The sequence below is a fragment of the Gopherus flavomarginatus genome, chromosome 2 (genome assembly GCF_025201925.1).
Source record: "Gopherus flavomarginatus isolate rGopFla2 chromosome 2, rGopFla2.mat.asm, whole genome shotgun sequence".
Classification (NCBI taxonomy): domain Eukaryota; kingdom Metazoa; phylum Chordata; order Testudines; family Testudinidae; genus Gopherus; species Gopherus flavomarginatus.
The window spans coordinates 95,513,506-95,535,275 of NC_066618.1; the positions used below are offsets into that span (position 1 = coordinate 95,513,506).

The 21,770-nt window shown below is 41.1% G+C and overlaps 1 protein-coding gene across 2 annotated transcripts in view; it reads left to right on the forward strand.

Moving 5' to 3' along the window:
- Nucleotides 1-21,770, forward strand: part of POU6F2 (POU class 6 homeobox 2) — a 419,307-nt gene that overhangs the window by 386,570 nt on the left and 10,967 nt on the right. For both annotated transcript variants that reach the window (XM_050937705.1, XM_050937706.1), the window contains 2 exons: nucleotides 1,558-1,764; nucleotides 18,942-19,110. In XM_050937705.1, the coding sequence (XP_050793662.1) occupies nucleotides 1,558-1,764; nucleotides 18,942-19,110 (376 nt within the window). The remainder of the gene's footprint in view (nucleotides 1-1,557; nucleotides 1,765-18,941; nucleotides 19,111-21,770) is intronic.

Below are 21,770 nucleotides of genomic sequence, written 5' to 3' on the forward strand. Positions count from 1 at the left end.
TAGACATACCCTGGGTAGGAATAAACGGTCAGTTTTCACAATGGAGAGGTGAACTGTGTGGTCCTCCAAGAATCCATACTGGGACCTCTGTTGTTCAACATATTAATTAATGATCTGGAAAAGGGGTGAACAGTGAAGTGGCAAAGTTTGCAGGCAGTATAAAATTATTCAAGATAATTACATCCAAAGCTGACTGCTAAGTGTTATGGAAGAATCTCACAAAACTAGGTGACAGGGTAACAAAATGGCAAAACTCAATGCTGATAAGTGCAAAGTAATGCACACTGAAAAAAAAAATAATCCCAACTATATGTATACAATGATGTGTTCTAAATTAGCTGTAACCACCCAAGAAAGATCTTGGAGTCACCCAGGATAATTCTCTGAACACTTCCATGCAGTGCTCAGCAGCAGTCAAACAGGCTCAAAGTATGTTAGGAACTATTAGGAATGGGGGGGGAAAAGACATAAAATATCATAATGCCACTATATAAATTAATGGCATGCCCATACTTTCAATACTGTGTCCAGTTCTGGTCAGCCCGTCTCAAAAAGTGGAACTGGAAAAGGTTCAGAGAAGAGAAGCAAAGGCGATTAGGGAAAATGGAATGGCTTCCATATGAGGAGAGACTAAAAAAATTAGTGCTGTTCAGCTTAGAAGAGGTCTATGAAATCACAGATAATGAGGAAAAAGTGAATAGAAAAGTGTTATTTACCCTCACACAATGCAAAAACCAGGAGTAACCTGACCAAATTGATAGGAAGCAGGTTTAATACAAACAAGAGGAAGCACTTTTTCACACAACACACAACTAACCTGTGGAATTCATTGCCATGGGATGTTGTGATGGCCGTAAGTACACTGGGGCTCAAAAAAGAACTGGATAAGTTCATGGAGAATGTGTCTATCAATGGCTATTAGCCAAGAGGTCAGGAACACAACCCCATGCTCGCAGTAACCCTAAAGCTCTGACTGCCAGAAGCTGGGAGTGGAAGACAGGAATGGATGACTCTCTAATTGACCTCTTCGGTACACTGCCCCAGAAGCTCTGGTACAGGCCACTGTTGGAGACAGGATACTAGGCAAGATGAAACATGGTCTGACTCAGTATGGCAGCTCTTTCTGTTCTCTGTATCCCCTCCAAGTTTGGCTCCCTGTGTCATTTTTTATAAATGCAAGGTTTTGCCCGTTTTATTAGTCAAAATGTCAGTGCCCCCCACCCACAATTTTTGTATTGTGCTGCTTATCGTCAGCCAGAATTTGCCTGCTTTTTGCTGATCACTGAAGGGTGTGTGTGTGTGTGTGTGTGTGTGTGAGAGAGAGAGAGAGAGAGAGAGAATTCTCACTGAAATCAACAGGTGTCAAGGGTGCTCAGCACTTTTCAGGCATAAGCCTATCTTTTATTGAGCAATTTGGGATAACAAGTGAACATGTGGGGAAAAAAGGACAGTCTTTGGTTTACCTGATATAAAATGCATATATATAAAACAAGTAATAATATATAATAAATATTTGTGTTATGTGTAGATTTTTACCTATTGTTTTGTTTCTTGTAGATTATTGGAACAATTCCACTGATGCCTAATCCAGTCCCATCAAATCAGGCAGCAGGAGGAGCTCAGGGCCTTCAAGTGCAGCCAATTACCCCACAGTTATTGACCAATGCCCAGGGTCAGATCATTGCTACAGTCATTGGAAACCAGATACTACCAGTGATCAACACCCAGGGAATAACACTATCACCACTCAAACCAGGTCAACAGGTAAATTATCTATAACTTCAATGATTTCAAAAACAGCCGCAACAGAAATAACCATCTGCTCCTTACTCACTTTCATAGCCTTTTTCAGAGTTCCCTGTTTTGTTACCATTCTGTCTCACGGAATGAAAGGTATATTTTAATTATATTCAGACTCATTCAGGCAGGAGAAAAAATTCAAAAAAGTAGTTTAGCTTTTCTCTCTTATGAGCAAAGTACTTCAACCAGTAATGTGTTATTCTGAAAGGAAAAATTGTTGTCTAAAGCTGAATGTAGTGACTTATATTGCAGGCACTTCCATAATAGTTCATTTCAAAAAGACAGCAAGTTTCATTTTACTTTTAAAAAAAAAACCCGGCTATTCACTAACTTCCTCAGTTAAAATATATATATGAGTGTATGCACAAAGAAAAACAAGTGAAAAAAATGTCATTCAATATAATGTACCATGCAATCCACAAATTTGAGGATGGATGTAGCAACCTCATGTAGTCCAGAAAAGGTTCTATAGCTCATTAAATCCTCATGATTTTCTAATGCTCTAAAGGCAAGATTAATTCGTTCTTGCCATGTTTGTAAAAAATGAAATGCTATCTGATCTTTTCATCTGAAAAAGGAAAAACCAAGTCTAGAACAGAGCAAGGCAATGATATCAAGCTGTGATTGCCAAGAGAAGTCATATTATGAAAGGGTCACTCATTTCAATAGTCAAGTTACTGTGGTGATCATGGTGGTGTTGTTATTGAACCTTTGTTTATTTTTAGACATCAATAAGTCTATCCCTACCCCACATACTAATTAGCTGTTCCGTGTTTGTGAGAATTCTAGGATAGCATGAACTACAAATTAATCTCAACTGTGCCTTGTTTAGCTTGAGATTTAAAAAGCTAATGAATTTCTAAGATGGCTTTTTTCTTAGGTCTCATACCTTTATATGGCTGCACCTTCTTTTGCCAGCCTACTCTTTTGGTCATTTAAGGGAGGAATTTTCAAAAGTGCTCAGCATTGGCCCAACTCTACTCCCATTGCAGTCACTAGTAAAACTCCCATTGACTTCAGTGGGAGCGGAGTTAGGCCAATGTTGAGTGTTTTTGAAAATGCCACCCTTAAATGTTTAGTAACAGATCAATGTAAAGAGCACAGGCCATATATTCCCCTGCAGTGGAAAATCTGCATATGGGTTAGGAAATGCAGCAGGTTTCATCCCTCGGTTTCCTTCTGACTGTCCCACTTGTCCCTGCCTGCAGGTATATGGGATCTTGGGGAGGAATTACCACACAGGTGGGGTGCCAATTAATTTCTTTATTAAAGGAAAAAGGAAGTGGTGGGAATTTAACAATGAAATACGATGGGATGGGGTGTATAGGGTGTTTACAATAGACAATGATGGGGGGGGTTCTTACTGAACAGTGTAGGGAGTTCTAACAGTGGGGTGCAGTAAGTGGGGTTCCGCACAATGGGGTACAATACAGTCAATACGCGTATCAAAAATAAATGCAAAATAAAATGGTAGTTTCTATATAAAATGGTCAACAATCTTAGATAGAATGTAGTAAGTGGTTGGTGGCCTTACACACAATGTAACACAATGGTATCAATGCAAATACAAAGTATATTAGAAAAGTGGAAGCAACCAATGCGGTGTTATAATTACAAGTAAAATGTGAATATAAGTGAATTTATGCAATATAACGGTATAAAAGAAAAGTAATGATTTAATTTGTGAGGCTAGGATAGCAGATAATCTGTCAAGGAACAGGAGGGGGGAGGGGAGTGAATGATTAGTGGCAACTGATGAGAGGAGAGTGCGGCTGGAAGCAGCGAGGGACTCTGAAGCCCTGCAGGGTAAGGACAACGGAGCAGTGTGATGGTGAGGGCTGGAGAGAGGTTTAAGCAACAAGCGGACACCAAAAACAAAGGAAAAAAAGCGGCAAAGGGTTTGGGAAGTTTCACAGGGGGAGAAGCAGCAAGGGGTTTGGGAAGTTCGGAGGGTGATGGAGACGTGGGGTGGGGGCAGCAAGGAGGCGGGAAGTTCGGAGGGAGTGCAGCTGCGGGGGGAAAAGCAGCAAAGGGTTATAACAGGGAGACACGGAGAAGCACACAGAGGGGGGGATTGGAGCGGGGGGGGGAAACGGACACGAATTCAAGCGGCAAAAACCTTGTCTATAGACTCGGAGAAGTACACAGAGGGGGAGATTGGAGCGGGGGAAAAACGGACACGAGAAAGTTCAGGGGGAGATCGGGACAGCAGGAAGACGAATTTGAAGCAGCAAAAACCTTATCTAAATTAACCAACGACTAGGCAAAACAACAAATATCATAATTCTAAGCAAAACTATAACAAGCAACTATACGGAGCAGTAAACTATAAGAAGGCAGGTGAAATTTACAAGCTCTACAATCTTAACAAACTATGACTTATTAAACTAAAAGAACCAAAACCTATGGTGCACCTTATGCTAGGGGGAAGTCACAGAGGGCAGAGTGGTATGTGCCCAGGATACAGCTCCCAAGGAAGCCAAGGGATGGTGGCTGAAGCCAAGGGATACAACTGAAAGCAGGGAGCCCCGAGGCAAAGCCCACAGGAGCAGAGCTTAGCAGCGGCACAAACTTATTTTTAGCAGCAAAGCGCTGCAGGAGTTTAAGAGAGGTTTTAAGACACAGACCAAGGTTTAGCTTGAGTCTGTGTGCTGGGGAAACAGAGCCAGCAGCTAAAGTAATAAAATAAAAGTAGGGAAAGTTTCACAGAGGGATTCTTACCAGTCCCCAATGCAGCAGCAAAGGCAGAAGCAGCAGCAACATCAGAAGAAGCAAGCAGGGCTCGGTACAGTCTCAATAATCAGGAGATATCTCAGGCAGCAATTCGTTCTTCGTGGGGGGGGTTCAAAAACCAGAGGTACGCTCAAAAAATAAAACGAGAGCGGAGAAAGGACCCCCCAGAACCCCTGGCTGATCAGACCAGGCAGCAATGCAGGAACCTTTCTGATGTTTGTTCCAAAAATGTCTGTTTTTAAAGGCAAACTCAGGCAGTTTCCCGCCAGTAATCCTGATAGGCTCCCTCTGTCACAGGGGAGGAGGCACAGGGAAAAACCAGGCAGGTGAGCACAGAAACATGTCTGGGCAGAGTCCTGTGCAATAGGTGACTCAAAAGCACATGAGGCCTATGACTCATGCCCAGGATCTTAAAAACACAATAGGTCTTGCAGCTCTGGACATTGCCTGCCCTACACTGAGCCCAGGTTCAACAAGGTGATAACAGGACTAACCCTTTGAACAGGGCAGTGGTCCCATTTAGCACGCAGCACGAGTGGACATCCCTTTAACAAGAGCCATTGCCCTTCTCAAACAACTTAAGGGGCCCTCCCTTTGAGAAGGGCAGTGGCCCTGGTAAACAACTTAACAGCCAGGGCAGGGCGGCCACAGGAGGAGAACAAAAACAAAATGGAGTATGGGGAAATAGGGGGATAGCTGTAACAGACACCACTGAGAGAGCAGGGCTTTCCCTCCCTTTGCTCTCCTGAGATCCCCTAGGAGATCCATGGATCTTAGGACAACCATGGAGCACAGGGGCCTGTTAGCAGAGGTCTAAAAAGCATCACAACTCTGCCGAGCCAGGTTCCTATGGAATCCCGGCTGACTGCTGCAGAGCGGGACCCAATTCAAGCTAGAGCTGCTTGTGGTACTAGATCCCCCAAAGTGGGCGAGAAAGGGATGGATGGCAGTGGAGCCAGGGCCTCATCCCCTCCTCTGCTATGCTGATGGAGTCAGCCTCACATGGAGAGAAGCACAGTGCCTCTATGAACTGTTGCTAGGTGGTGCGACTAGTTGCAATGGGACAGTCCAATGGCTGAAGAGCCGCTATCTGGTCTTACCATATTGTATGTCAGTGGTTCATCCTGCCCAAGTGCCTTGGTGTGAGCACCATAAACGCACAAGGACAAATCATCAGCTAGTGTACTTTGTCACAGCTGCACTGAAGGCAATGGAGCTATGACAGTTTCCACCAGTTGAGTAACTGCTACATATTGTACAATATAAATAAAAAGAGTTACTATAAATTGCCTACCAATAAATGAAGGAGACACAGATATATGTTAAATAATGTATTTGCTTCAAGTTCTATTGAAGAAGAAGGTGAATCTTTAAAAGCAAGCAAACGAGTCCTTGGAGGGATTTTATTTTCAAAGGTGAAATAACAAATATTTTTTCAAGATTTATTTAAGTAACGGTTTTTCAAAAGATCAGCAGCTCCGGGCCCAATCCCACTGACCTTATTCAGTCAAACTCCAGAATTTCAGTGGATTGCCCCGAGTAGTTCAGCACCAAAAAAAATCTCTGTCTTAAATCTATGGTAAGCTGATGTCAAATGTCCTCCTCAGTGCGGATATAAAAAAACCTAATACAAAATTACCGGTATATTAAAAATACTATAAAATTGCTATTTTGATCGGAGCTACAGAAAAATAGTTCTGTGGGTTTGTGCTCCCTCTACTGGCTCTTCAAGCTTTTACCTAAAGCCCCCAGCTAAAGTCAGTGGCATTTTTGGCATTGATTTCAATTGGAGCAGAGCTAAGGTCTGAGAACCTAGTCCTACAAGTTGATAGTGCTGATGCTCAGATAAAGATTCAAATGAGATGTAACAATACTGGCTGTTTGAAAAGTAAATGGGATTGCACAAGGTATAAATCAGTACTCAGGGCTGCCCAAAGGATTCAGGGGGCCTAGGTCTTTGGTGGTGGGGGGCCCCCGCTTCAGCGGTAATTCAGCAGCGGGGGCTCCTTCTGCTCCGGGATCCACCACCAAAGTGCCCCAAAGACCCACGGCAGGGGCCCCCCGCCATCAAATTACTGCAGAAGACCCGGCACTTTGGCGGCAGGTCCCGCTTCGGCCCACCGCCAAAGACCTGGAGCGGAAGACGCTTCAGGGGCCCAGGCCCTGCGAGAGTCTTCCGGAGCCCCTGGAGCAAGTGAAGAACCCCACTCCAGGGGCCCCAAAAAACTCTCATGGGGCCTGGGGCAAATTGCCCCACTTGTCCCCCCCCCCCCCATTTGCGGCCCTGTCAGTACTGAAGTTACCCTGTTATCTGCCAGACATGAACCCGTCACAATTTTTGGCTGTGGATATGAACCTTCCCTCGGGCCAGGGGTGTTTCAGTCCAACATTTTGTTTCAACTCACCTCTACTCCTCTGCTATAAAGACTAATTTTCAGAAGAGCTGAGCACTCACAACTCCATATAAACTCAGTGGGAGCTGCAGGTAACTCAGGATCTTTGAAAATCAGACCCATACTCTATTTAGTAGATAATTTTCAAATTTCTTAAAGTGTATTGGGGAGAAAAATTGCAAACCATTTTTTTTAAGTTTTGAGAGTGTAAAAATAAATCAGTGAAGTAAAAATGGTGTATTAAACTAGGGTTACAGCCAATCTCAATTCATCATGCAACTTTCCATCCTCTTGGAAACATGGCAGTTAAGGAAACTCTGCAAGTTGTGTCAGATATTCTTCTGCGGTAGGATCTGACTATTCATTCAATGACTGTCCCAGTCAGTCTTCACAGGGGCTCTGAGGTTTCCTCTGAATCTTTCAGCAGACCCACGAATGGTTACATAAACTGTAAGCCTTTTGGATTTTCTCTAGATACATATGAGTCCATTATAAAGTACAGTCAAGCAAAAAAGACTGCTGTAGCTCAGAGCAGCCTCGAGCCCTCAGTGACTGTGTTTAATTTTAAATATTTTTCTATTATATATTTCTATTATATATGTTCCCATTGTGAGATAAAAATATATGCAATCCTGTTCAACATATTCATAAATAATCTGGAAAAAGGGGTAAACAGTGAGGTGTCTAAGTTTTCAGATGATACAAAACTACTCATAGTTAAGCCAAAGTTGAGTGCAAGGAGTTACAAAGGGATCTCACAAAACTGGGTGACTGGGCAACAAAATGGCAGATGAAATTCAATGTTGGTAAATAGAAAGTAATGCACATTTGAAAATATAATCCAAACTGTACATACAAAATGATGGAGTCACAAAATTAACTGTTACCACTCGAGAAAGAGATCTTGTGGATAGTTCTCCGAAAACATCTGCTCAATGTGCAGCACCAGTCAAAAAAGCTAACAGAATGTTAGGAACCATTAGGAAAGGGATAGATAATGAAATAGGAACTATCACAGTGCCACTCTATAAAACCATGGTACTCTCACATCTTGATGTATTTTGAGCTGAAAATATTTCTGCTCTTATTTAGGCACCTGCCTGATTTTTCAGATTGCAGAGCGTGCAGCAGTTCCTTTTAGAGTCAATACTGCAAAGCTTATTTGTGACTATTCAAATTCAAAAAGAAAATTTGATTCGACCATATTCACATCTTGTGCTGCGCAAATAATGAAAACAGTGATTGGCTAAATAGCTTGTTCATAAATCTTTGTAGCTTTTGTCAAGTACGTACCTTGTTAGCTTCTTTCTGTGTTTTTTAAATTAATGCCTTGCATTTGCAAGTGGTGTCCAGAATGACAGGAGGACAGGGTTAGAATTCAAAACAACTTTGACAAATAGGACAATTGGTCTGAAATCAACAAAATGAAATTCAATAAAGACAAGTGCAAAGTACTTCACTGAGGAAGGAAAATTCAAATACACAATTACAACATGGGGAATAACTGGCTAGACATAGTACTGCTGAAAAGGATCCAGAGGTTTTACTGGATCACAAATTGAATGTGAGCCAACAGTGCAATGCAGTTGTGAAAAAGGCTAATATTCTGAGGTATATAAACAGGAGTATCATATGTTAGATATGGGAGGTAGTTGTCCTGCTCTGACCTCAGCTGGAATACTGTGTACAGTTCTGGGCACCCTACTTTAGCAAAGATGGGGACAAATTGGAGAGAGTCCAGAGGAACAAAAAATAATAAATGGTTTTGAAAACCTGACCTGTGAGGAAAAAACTGGGCATGTTTAGTCTTGAGAAAAGAAGACTGAGGGGAGACCTGATAGTCTTCAAATATATGAAGGGCTGTTATAAGGAGGACAGTGATAATTTGTTCTCCATGTCCACTTAAAGTAGGATAAGCAAATAATGGGCTTAATACATACCAAGGAAGATTTAGCTTAGATAGTAGGAAAACTTTCTAGCTATAAAAATAGCTAAGCACTGGAATAGACTCCCAAGGGAGGTTGTGAAACCTCTTTCATTGGAGATTTTTAAGAACAAGTTAAACAAACACTTCTCAAGGATGGTATAAGTATTCTTGGTCCTACCTCAGTGCAGGGGATGGATTTGATGATCTCTCAAGGTCTCTTCCAGCCCTACATTTCTACGATTCTATTCTATTATTCTATTAATATGTTCATGCATTATTCACCCAATTCTAGATTATATCCCAAATGAATGTGGGTCCAAATTATTCTGTTGTATTTTAAAATTCCATCTTACAACTTTCTCATAAGAGCCACCGGACTTGCCAAAACCAATCTATAGTCGTTTTTAATTAAAACCCTCCAGGGGCGGCCACAGAAACAAAGGAATTGCCATAGCATAGTGGGCCAGTGGCCCATTTAGTCCAGTATCCTGTCCCTGACAGTGATCAGCACCAAGTGCAGCAGCGAAAGATGCAAGAAACCTTACAATGAATAAGTATGAAATATAGTACTCTTAGTGGAATTTCTTTTCTAAATCCAGGCAATGAGAGTAAAATTTTCAAAAGTGCCTAAGTCCCAGTTAAAAGTCAATGAGACTTCAGCTTCTAAGTCATGTAAGAACTTTTTGAAAATTGTACCTTTAGTGATTATCTTGTGCTCTGAGTATGAGGGTTTATATTGTTTATATACTTTCTAGCCTATCTAATGTAACTGTAGTTGACTTAGTTGTTTATAGGACTGTCTAATGGATTATTGAATCTTGCTTCGTTCTTGGCATTGATTTCCACTGGTTAATTATGTGTTGTGCAAAACATTATTTCTTTCTATGAGTTGTAAATATATTGCTTTTTAATTTCATTGAGTGTCACCTTGTTCTGTTATAAGAGAATAAATAGAAGCTTCCTATTTATGTGCTCTAAACTGTTCATTATTATATATACCTCTATCACGTCCCAGCCTATCCATTTCTTCTCCAACCTATATGAAATCGTTGCTATTTCAAAGTTTTTACTGTTTTCAAAGATATTATCAGTTTAAGCATATACAGTTGCCTATATATATAAGAAGAATTTTACTAGAACTAGTAATACCTTTCAAAACACTGAAAATGTTTAAAGTGCACCTGTTGTAGGCCTCATGTTTTAATCTCTCTGCATAAACAATTCTTTCCATGCATCTAAACATTTTCATTGCCCTCCTCTGAACCCTTTTCATTTCTGCAATAACCTCTTTGAGACTCTGTAATCAGAATTGAACACAATAGTAATGATGAGGTGCATCTGCAACAGATATAATGGCATTATAATGTGTTTGGTATGATTCTCTATCCTTCTCTTAATACAATCGAACATTTTGTGTGCTTTTTTGATCACCAATGCTCTTTGAGCTGGTGTTTTCAGTGAGCTGTCCACTGTGACACTTACATTATTCCCCTGAGTTGTTACAGTTAATTTGGAACTCAATGTGTGTGAGTCACTGAAATTATTCTTTCTAATGTACCTCCTTTTTACATTTATCTATAGTGTATTTTATCTGTCATGGTGTTTCCCAACCATGAATCTTAGGTCCTTTTGGAGTTCCTCATGGTCTTCTGTACTAACCTAAATCATTTGTCACTTGCAAATTTTACCTGGTCATTTTTCACCATATTCTCCAGGTGTTTATTAAAATCATACAACACTTGTCCTAATAGGAATCCTTGGGGCACCCCGTAATAACCTCCCTCCATGAGAAAATTGACCATTTGTTCCTACTCTTTGTGTTTCCTCTTTAACCAGTTCATAATCCAGGACAGAATTTCACCTCATACCCCTTGATTACTTAGTTTCCCCAATAACCTTTTGTGAGGGACTTTATCCAAATCCATAGCATACTGACAAGTGCATCTTTTTTTTAAAAAACAGCCACTTAGCTGTTGTTGTGCCAGCCTGTTAACACTAATATATTTCCATACTTGGAGGACCTCAATAATGGGGTCTTTTCTGGGGCTTACCCCAGCCATCGCAGTACTCTTCTCTGAAGAACTGACTTGCATGGGTTTGCACCAATGTAACTGATAGGAGAACTTGGCCAATGAACTGTAGCTCTAAATATATCAGTTATGTTGAAAACACGCTCCAATTCATGTATCACTTTAACACAATATTCCTAATAGTTGGTGCTATCGTGATCACCTGTTCACATACAGTACCTGCTAAGGCTGCTGTGTTATTTTCTAGTCTGCTTTAGGTGAGATAGTTACTTTTGCATTTAATATACTTTCTTGCTAATTCCTTCTACGTAGCAGATTCAGTAAATCTGGTATGTAGTCTGACTTGTCCTCAGTCTTGTCTTGTCTACAGTGCCTGTCAGAACTTTTAATATTTCATTGTGTCTTACAGCACTAATGACCTGGGGTCCTGCTACACTCCAACAGGATAAAATGTGCTGCAAGGCAGCATTCTCCTACATATTCTGCACCTCCCATCATTTGCCTGTATGTTCCAAATTAGCTGTTGCTGAAAGGCTGAGGACAGCTCTCAGATGGGACTGTGTTTATTTTTTGTACATCTGTTTTCCAATTTCAGGCCAAGGAAGTTTTCTTCCTGCAGCTTCTTCCCACCAGATCCACTGTTCCACCTCATTACCACAACTCTATGCAATCCCTTGTTTTCTTCTCTCACATTAAAATCTAACTTGCTCTTAATCATTTCTTTTCTGCTGTGCTCTTGTTGCTTTGTTGTTTTATGAAGACCATGCTCTTCTTCCTCTGTGTTTCAAGCCACTAAATTGTGGTGTCTCAGTCTAACTTCACTCTCTTCCTTTGCTTTTAATAGTATCTGATTTTTCTTGATGCTGTTGACACCAGTTTCTCTCATTTCTTCATCAGTTGCACATCTGTCTCTCTGGCACACTAGTGACATTCTCCATAATCCTTCAGCCAATTACATGGGTGAAATAGTAGTGTAATTTTGGGGTAGAAACAACTTTGTCCATTATAGCTGTTTTAGAGTGGTAGAATAAGGCTGCAAAATACTCGCAGTAACCTTCCAATAAAACTAAGGATTTCAGAAGTCTGCAAGGTCACCTATGTGTGTACCTATGGCTTTCATCACAGTAGTATCTGAGAGTGTCACAACCAATACTGTATCTGCAAAACATCTCTGAAGGATGAAAATATTATCCCCATTTTACAGATGGAGACATGAGGCACAGAGAGATTAAGGCTTCAATTAACTTAATATTAAGCATGTTAGTTGATATCATCCCCGTTGTGTTAAGCACTTAAGTATGTATTTAAGTCTAATTGATACAATAGTATTTTTATTTCAGTACTGATGGTGGGCCGGGGGACTGAATGCTGCATTAAAAGTATATTTTATACAAAAAATAAGTATGTGTAATCAAACAACCAACAAATTGTTGGACGATATATGTATGTATAAGTATACGTATGTATGTGTAAGGGTGTGGATGGATGGATGGATGACCAGATAGATCAGGGATAGGCAACCTATGGCACACGTGCCCAAGGCGGCACGCAAGCTGATTTTCAGTGGCACTCAAGCTGCCCAGGTCAGGCCACCAGTCCAGGGGGCTCTGCATTTTAATTTAATTTTAAATGAAGCTTCTTAAACATTTTAAAAACCTTATTTACTTTACATACAACAATAGTTTAGGTATATATTAAAGACTTCTAGAAAGAGACCTTCTAAACGTTAAAATATATTATTGGCATGCAAAACCTTAAATCAGAGTGAATAAATGAAGACTCGGCATACCACTTCTGAAAGGTTGCCAGCCCCTGAGATATATATGTTCTAGATGGGGGGGGGGGGGGGTTGTGTATACAGATATATACCTATACAAACTTTGGCAGAACTCCAGCTTTGTCTCGGGGGGTCCTGCTCTTCTAGGCAGTTAGGCTGGCCTCAGAGGTTTGTTGTGACCCTCAGTGTAGCTTCTCTCCCCACCTAGAGGGAAGGGTTACAACTTACTGAGCCACTTTCATCATTGGCCAGTCTACAGGTTTGGTGTAAGAACCCTCTTTAGTCCCAGTCTTCCTTCTCAGGGAGCGTTTGTGGGGGAAGGGGGAGGTTGGGGGAAACCGAGGCCTGCCCTCTTCTCCAGGTTCCGGGGACCCTAACTGGCAACAGCAACAGGTAATTTCCTTATACTACCAGAGCTATAGCCCTTCCCGGGGCTACTTCCCCAAACGGCCCCTCCTAGCCCCCTTCTTGGTGTCTGACCACGCTTGTTCTTCCAGGTCATTTACTGCATACCTTCTTTCTCCCAGTCATCCCATAACACACCTTCTTACTCCCAGCTCCTACCAGCCAGCCTCTCTGAAGGGGCTTCCTTTTAAACTAGTCCCAGCCAGTTCTAAATGGGCGTCAGGTGATCCGATTAGCCTGTTTCCTTTGATTGCTTCTAATCAGTTCTTAATTGGTTCCAGGTCTCTTATGGAGTCTGCCTGACTTAATTGCTTCTAGCACCTTCCTGACTGCTCTGAGGTAGCCCCTGCCCTGGTCACTCAGGAAACAGAAAACTATTCATCCTGTGTCCAGTGTGTTTTCCATCTACCAGACTTCTGCACCTAACCAGTCTGGGTCTGTCACAATACATACACCTTCCTCAAGGAATTTGTTGGTTGTTTGTGGTACATCAGCAATAAAAATCTGGCTACTGATCAACTTTCTCTTTAACCTGATTTACTGTGGTCATAGGCTGCATTTTACAACTCAACAAGTTGGACTTTGAGTGCAGTTCTGGTCCCACAAGCAAAGCTCAAGGAATAGGGCGTTGCACAGGGGATGTAGGCAGATGATGTGGCGATGGAATCCTTGTCCCAACTCAGGTATAGATTCAATACACCTGCATGCTCTATCCACAGCTATGAGTGTTCACAGGCTGTACTAGTAGCAGTGCCCTGCTGTTCTCCCTGTGTGAAGGTTTGACGCTCAGGATGCACAATGTGTGACCATACCACACCACTTTCCAACATATACACACACTGTTCTCCTGGGCATTGTTTGTAGAATCCCCCTATAACATGCTCCCTAGACATAAGATGGTTATAAGTATATTTTGAAATGTCAAATATGGGTCTCATTCTGCAGTCAAATTCACTTGTGTAAAAACTTACTGCTGTGTAGAACTCCACATATGAGTGAAGCTCTGTGTATAAATCTATTTGCAAGACCGGACCCTCTGAGGGTGGATAGAATGGGATGCTGTGTGTTTGTACTTGTTGTGTGTATGCTAAATTTAGGCTGTGGGTACAGTGTTTGGGTCTGAGTGTGCCTGCTTTGGTGTAGCTTGATTGTGAGTGGGATTTGGTGTGAGGTGCCAGCATGTAAGAGTGTGTGTTTTGCAGAGCACTGCAAGATTAATAAATTGTTTTTGAATGCTATGCCTGTTATTGCAGGGAATAATATTACAGTATCACTAGTTCTGAGGCCCAAAGGAAATATAAATAGAACACCTCTTTAATAGTGGAGAATGTGGTACAGACATTTATTAAGGCTGGTCAAAAATTTTTGATTGAAACTATTTTTCCATGGAAAATTGGGTTTTTGACTAAGTGAAATTATTCACAAAAAGAGTCTGCTTTCCACTGAAAATTTCCATTTTTCATCAAAATACTGGATGCCTGAAACCCAAAATATTTCTATAGAAAACTGAAATATTTCAATTCTGAAGTGTTTCCTCATGGAAGTTGTATTTCAGGTGCCTTATGCTCCCATTCATCTCTGTGAGCTGGACTTCATCTCTCATGATGTGCTATATCCATGATATCCCCTTACCAAGAGGAGAGCCTGTGGTGTGTCATGGGATATGTAGTCTAACCAGCAAATACAGCCTATGGAGGGGAATGGGAACATCAGTCACCCAAACTACAACTCCCATGAGGCATAGTGGTGGCATTTCATCATTAGGATGGTTCATATTTTGATTTTGTGACAAAAATTCAATTTGTCTGTGGACAACTTTGACAAAAAACAATTTTTCATTTTTGTCAAATTTTCCATGGGGAGGGAAATTCTGACCAGCTTTAATTATATTTCTCAAGAAATAGTACTTACATCAGAAAAACTACAGTACTCTATTTTTATTACCAAAGTCTTATTTTTAAATTTTTCATACCATTCTTGTCATTCCTGTTAGTCTCACCTACTCTGTCCTTTTCCTCATGCCTTTCTCATCCCTTTCTTTTCTTGATTGTTTGTCTGTTTCTCTTCTCTCAGAGTTCCTCTCCTTTCACCTTTTTCTGTAGGGCCATATTTTTCCTAGATCTTTGTCCATACACCAAGTAAAGTCAATTTCAGTTCTGTTGCAGTCTGGGAGCAGACTGTTTCCCCTAGTTTGGACTTTATTTTCTCTTCTCTCACTCTTCTGCTCTCATAGTCTATACAAAATCATAGCACGGTCCTACAATTTATGTTCCACAATTGACTTGTAACTTTCTGGTGCAGGTCAGAAGATCACCAATTTCACCTGTGGGCCTTATTGTATATTTACAGCCAACAATCCCAGATGTGGCAAAATATCACACACAATTGTTTGAGTGATAAAATTCAGTTTTATGGGCATAATTCTGTCCTCACTTATGCTGGCATAAATCAGGAATAACTCGATTGATATAAAGTTGGTGGAAGAGAGATAAGAATCTGTCCCTTTCCCTTTATGCACTTTTGTGAAAATGCAGTCATTATTCCTGTAAAATATTATGCTCCATTTTGACGTTTTTCATGTTCATCTTATTTCTGTGGCTGCAGCACATGCAGGTATCCCTGCCAGATTCTGATCAGTGTTGCATACAGTAGTCATTCTCTGTGTGCCCTCTACATCCACCTACGCAGAGTGACACATACAGCAACAGCTGCTGCAATTTCTATACATCCTTCTGTTTTAGGATGGAAAATGTAGAATAGTCATAAATATATCTCATGGTTTACATACATGTCCAAAATTGGAAAAACATCAACTCTTTCATTAGCTTGAATTGATTGTGTCATCTGGAAAAGTCAGAGTTAAGCAAACTGCCTTATTCGCAATCTAATCATCACCTCTCTTTAAATCCTATTTCTGGAATGGAAATTATAGTGGATGAGAACAGAGAGAGTACTTTAATGCAATTTCATGTCATAGAACACCATCATTGTTCTTTAAGCATGACATTTACAGCCCGCCCATCACACCAGTAAAACAGGGGGTTCACAGGAAACTATATGGGAGGGAGAGAGGATGGAATCTACCCTCTACCTGTGGATATATGGGGTAATTCTCCAGTCTTTCTGCCAGGACTGGAAGAGAAGTCATCCACTCAGAGGCACTGCTCCTAAAAGCACCCCTCTGATGTGGCTTATGCAGAAGGGATGCAATGGCCAGCTCTGCCATATTCAGGGAGTGTAAAATTCTCCCTCCATGAGCTCCTTCCCTACCTCCCAGCATTACTGCAGTAGTTCTGCTGTGCTGGGGGCATTTCCATGGACATTTTGCCCATAGGCAAAATCCTCCCCAACTGAAAAAAAATCTTTACGGGTATTTGATATATTGAGATCTTTGAAAGTTGCAAGTGTGTCAATCACTTCCTTGGCCAGTATAACTCTGATAGGGCTTGAAGTTATTTGGAGAAAATCCAGTTGTTTAACTAAACCTCAAGACTGTGAAATGATTTTTCTTTTTGATCCATAAGGAAAGCATAGTAGACTAGTGCTGGTAGATTGACTTACACAAGTAAATGAAATTAATTATTAAAAAAAAACATGATTTCCCCCTGTACCTCCAATTTTTGAATTGTTCTATAACAGGAATAAGTATATTAAAGTAAAAAGGATGCAAATATGTGTTCCAAAGGAAGTGGTAAGCCACTTTGGATTAGATCAAATACATCTAACAGGTATCAGTTGTTCTGGGTACTTTAATTGTTTCTCTGTTTATCGTCAGTCTTTTTGTGTGTATGTGGAATGTACTCCTAATTTTGGGTGCTACTAAAGATACCAAAGAGACCTCTTACCTGAAGTCACTTGTTCAGTAAAATCAAAACAATAATTTTCTTTGTGCACCTTAAAAATTCAAATATAACTCATTCTCCTCAACAACACCAAGTGGTTCTTTGTTTCCTCACTGTGAGGACTCAGGGATAACAATTAACATGACTTATGAGTCCTTTTTGTTCATTTTTGTAGTCTTTTAGGCCTACAGAAAGAATCAATATGTTATAAAGCAATAATAAGGACTTGTTATCTTAAGATGATATATTGTGATATTTTACTGTAGTCTAATAAGGCTGTGCCAGGTTATAATAAATCTATAATATTAGGATGTAGTAAGGCTGTTTTATATTATAGAATAATGTATCCCACCTTCATTCCAGGTAAAGATCTCCCCTTGAATTTGTTGGGAGTTTTGTGTAAAATCAATGGGACAGAATAACCTCGTTGAACATTAAGCGGAGAGGGTGCTGTCTGGCTTGTTGGAAAAGGTGTGTTCCCCTTTAAGAGCTAGGAAGTGATTTGTGGCATCAGTTCCATAGCAGCTCAGAGTGGGGGTGCTCACCCACCCTTGCCCCCAGGTGACCAGAAGAAAAGGGGGACTGTATATGTCTATGCTGGTGCAGGAAAAGACCTCTTTTACCCGGACCAGGGAGAGCAGCATGCACCCTCCCACCTATGGAGGTAGTTAAATACCAGGTTTTGTCATAATCCACTGTGGGCATTATGCCAGTCACACCTTTCTCAGAGGGATGGGAAGGAATTTTTCCATCAGCCCCAGGTCAGCCAAGGTGATGTGAGGAGGAGGATTCGGGCAAAAAAGAAATCAGAGTTAGGTTATGATGTTGCAGCTCACTGTATAAGCATGGGATGGATGTCCAGTGCTTGTACTCCGTAGGGAAGGGGTATGTGATCAGATAAAATTGATTGGTTAAGAAGGTATTCTTTAAAGGAGTGGAAACAAGGGGGGCTCTGGGCTCTTATGACCAGTACGTCAGGGAGTCATCCCTCCTGCTCCTTTATAACCCCCCCCCACCTTCATTTGAGGAGGGGATGAGGTCCCAGCAGAGAGCTGGCTGGGGACCAGGATGGGTAAAGAGGGAGGGCAGGCAGCAGCCCTCCCCTCTTGGGTATGTGTAAATGTTTATGGAATTACCTGCACTATACAATTTTATCTGCCGGGTACTCCTGGACATTTAGGAATAAAGTTGCAGCCTAATTGAATAACATCCAGTGTCTCCTGTCTTTCTTCCGGCATACTCGGACAATGGTCTTTAGCTTTTCAGGCCTGCGTAAGAGTCCATTATTAGGAGAAAGGGTCTGATTCTCCTCTTGCTTCCTCCAGTATAAATCAGAAGTATCTCCACTAAAGTTAACAGGATTATACCATTGTAAAGTTGGTGGAAGATGGGAGTCAGATCCATAATGTGTCATTGTATATGAATTGCATCTAGCCATATTTGGAACATCTTATCTATTGGAAAATAGAGAGAGAAATGTCAATCCTGAAGGTACATGAGTGGATTTCAGAAGTGTCACAGTGTGCTGCCAAGAAAGAACAAGTTTGTGGACTAAGGAATAATAAGGCATTACAAATAATTTTGAATCATTGGTTAGTGTCATAAAATGGACTATTCCTTTATTTATAGCCCCCCATAGTCCCACTCTGAAAGGACCCGTCCACCTTCATGAAACCACATTGACTTACACAGGGAATTAGGGCTTGCCTTCATGGATCAGGTTGTAGGGTAAGGGCTTACATTGATAAAATCAGAATCTTGCTGGACGAAGCAAGAATCTCTCTGATACTCATTTCAGTAAAGAAAATATATAATGAACCTCTGAAGTTTTTAGTAGTAGAGAAATTATCTGATTATATTAAATAAAATGGGAAAGGTGATGGTTTGACGCAGCTCAAGCTGCCCCTGTCAGCCCTTTGTCATCTAAACTTTGCACATGGTATTATATACTCATTCAGAGTCAACAGTTTCTTTGGGAAAGTCTCTGATCGCTAGTAAATTTCTAAATTTTTATTCTTACATTTTAACATATAGCTCCATCAGCCCTCCCAGACGCAAGTGGGACAAGCAGCCTCACAATCCAACCTTCTGCATTTGGCTCACAGTCAAGCATCTATGTCTCAAAGCCCAGTGCGTCAGGCTTCCTCTTCTTCCTCCTCATCCTCCTCCTCTTCAGCTTTGAGTGTTGGCCAGTTAGTCAGCAGTAAGTATTGCGCCCTGGCTCTCTCTATTTCTCCTATCTGTTTGTTTCCATTCTTGCTTATCTTCCTTATCTACCTTTCCTTCTTATTCATATAATGGACTGTCTGTTGCTAACTGGGGTAAGCTTTGCCAATAAGAACTACTCAGTGCTGTGATTCAAGGGGCCTAAGAAATCCAAACCAGACTAAAAATGGTCATAAAAACTGTAGTAGCCCTTGATTGATTACCCTAACTGTGGACAAAGTGGCAGCCTATCCTCATTCTTAAAACTAAAAGGTATTTCATGTTGTGCCAGCCTCTAACTATGTGAGATCAGAATGACACCTACATGGGGGGTGGACTACCCAAAATCTGCCTACTGTGGGGTTTATACACCTTCCTTTGAAGCATCTGTTGCTGGCCACTATCAAACAGTATGCTTGACTAGATGGATCTTGGATCTGATCCAGACTGGCAAGTGCAATGTTCCTTTAACCAACCTAGAAACTGAAGCTGGTGCAGAATATATCAGCCTGCTTATTAAGTAGTGTATCTTTCCGGGAACATATGACACCAGTGCTCAATGGTATGTACTGGCTGCCTGCCGGTTTCTGGATATTAAAGTGAGGTTTATTTTCCACCAACAGCTTCAATGGGACAAGATCAGGAAAACATGAAAACATGTACAAAATATGTGACGCCCTTAAAAAGTTGCCTGAGATAACTAAAGACTAATTTGTGTGTGGACCGAGTGTGTGAACTGACTAATTTGTGTGTGGACAGGGGAGTAGCCGGACAGTAAGGGTTCCCTTTACTCACCTGTGCGAGCTGCCTTGGCCCTGAATTCCAGCTATAAGTGGTAAGAGGCTCCGTATGCCCAATTATTCTCCATTTGGGCAAATGGATGAAGCATGGGCAAGGAATGAACAAAGCCTTGGCTCCATCCCTACCCATACATTGGCTGGCATTGCTGAGACAATACACCAAGGATAATAATTTAGGACCTGACCCAATGCCCATTGAAGTCAATTGAAAGCCTCACATTGACTTCAGTGGGATCAGACCCTTACTGCTCCAAGAGGCAAGCAGTAAATCAGTACCTCATGTGAGGAGCAAGGGAAGAATTGTGGTCCTTTAAACAACAATTTGGTCCCTGTCCTGCTCCCGAGACAGTAATGTACCCACTTTCTAAAAGCTCCATCTAGTCTTGAGCTACAATTCAGCCCTATGTCATTGTAGCGCAGTAGGAATTTGCAGTATTTATTTCAGGTGTAATTAGTGAGAATATTAACACTGCAAATGTTCATGTGCCCATGTCTATTTATAAGAGGCAAAAGAGGCAAGTTACTTAAGGGTGACATCTGTGTGATAATCTAATGAATTACTTAGGGCAAGATTTTCCATCCTTACTCTCATTGAGTAATAACTTACTCTACAGGTAGGCCTACTGAAATCCATGGACTAAGGTGCTACTCAACATGAGTAAGGGTAACAGAATCTGGCCCTTCATAGCTTCCAGTGAAATACATTTTCCATGTTGTCCGTTTGTTTGTTTTTCATTCTATGTATATATTCTCTTTGTGATTTTACATTCGTTTTCCCCCAATATATTTTCTAAAATCTTTCAGCCTTTTTTTAAATTTCTGTATATTTTCTCTAATTCCATCTTCTCTATTACAGATTATCTCCGATGATGTCCTGTGATACCTTTTTATGTTTCCCTTTGTGTTTCATTTTTCTTTCCTATCTCTCTTGCCTGTCTTTTTCCTTTAAAGGTTTTTATTTTAATTTTAGCTTTTCGGGTCAGATCTTGCAGTTGTAAGTCCTCATTCAGGCAAAGCTATTTGTTTAAATAAGAGTTTGGCCTGAGCAAGGACTGCAAGGTTCACTCCTGGTCTTTTTCTCCCCTGTACGCTGTACTTATCCTTATTCTCTTATCTTGTGTGTGTACTCTTTTCTCAGATAATTCACTTCTTTCTTTCTTTCTTTCTTTCTTTCTTTCTTTCTTCTCATACCCCAAAAGAAAAAATATTAAGGGTCATTTTTCTCCTACTTCCCCTTCCAGTTCCCTAACCTATAATTCTTCTTTCCTTTCATTTCTTGATCTTTCTCACCACATGTTACTATGGATACCATATCCCTCTTCCTCACACTATGGGACCCATCTCTCCCTGAATCCCATTTCCTCTTTGTCTATCCAGGTCATTTATTACCATAGTATCTGAGCACTTCTCATAAATAAACAAACTACAACTAAGCTATTTCTCTCTTCCTTTTCCCCTCTCCTGTGAGCCCACGTTTCCCGACTGCATTGTCTTGTCCTGCCTCTCCTTGCCCTATTTACTTTCTATTGTCCTTACCAGGCCAGCTACCCTCTATTCTGTCTTCCACGGTGAAGAAGTCCTTACCCACATCTTCCCTCTTGCTGGTGTTCCTCACACCAGGACTTCTACCTTCCCTCAGGGTGTGTTATTTTCTCTGCACTGTTTTTTGTCCATTACTACACAGATAGGAACAGATTTGCACTCTGCAGGAGAAAGCAGAGCAAACCCAGGCCTTACTTAATCCCTACAGAGCTGACACTGGAAGGAGGCATCCCTGAAGAAAGAGAAAAGCTCTCCAAGGCAGGAGAACAGGAAAAAATCTGTAGGAGCTTTTGAATCCCCTGGTTTCACACCAGAT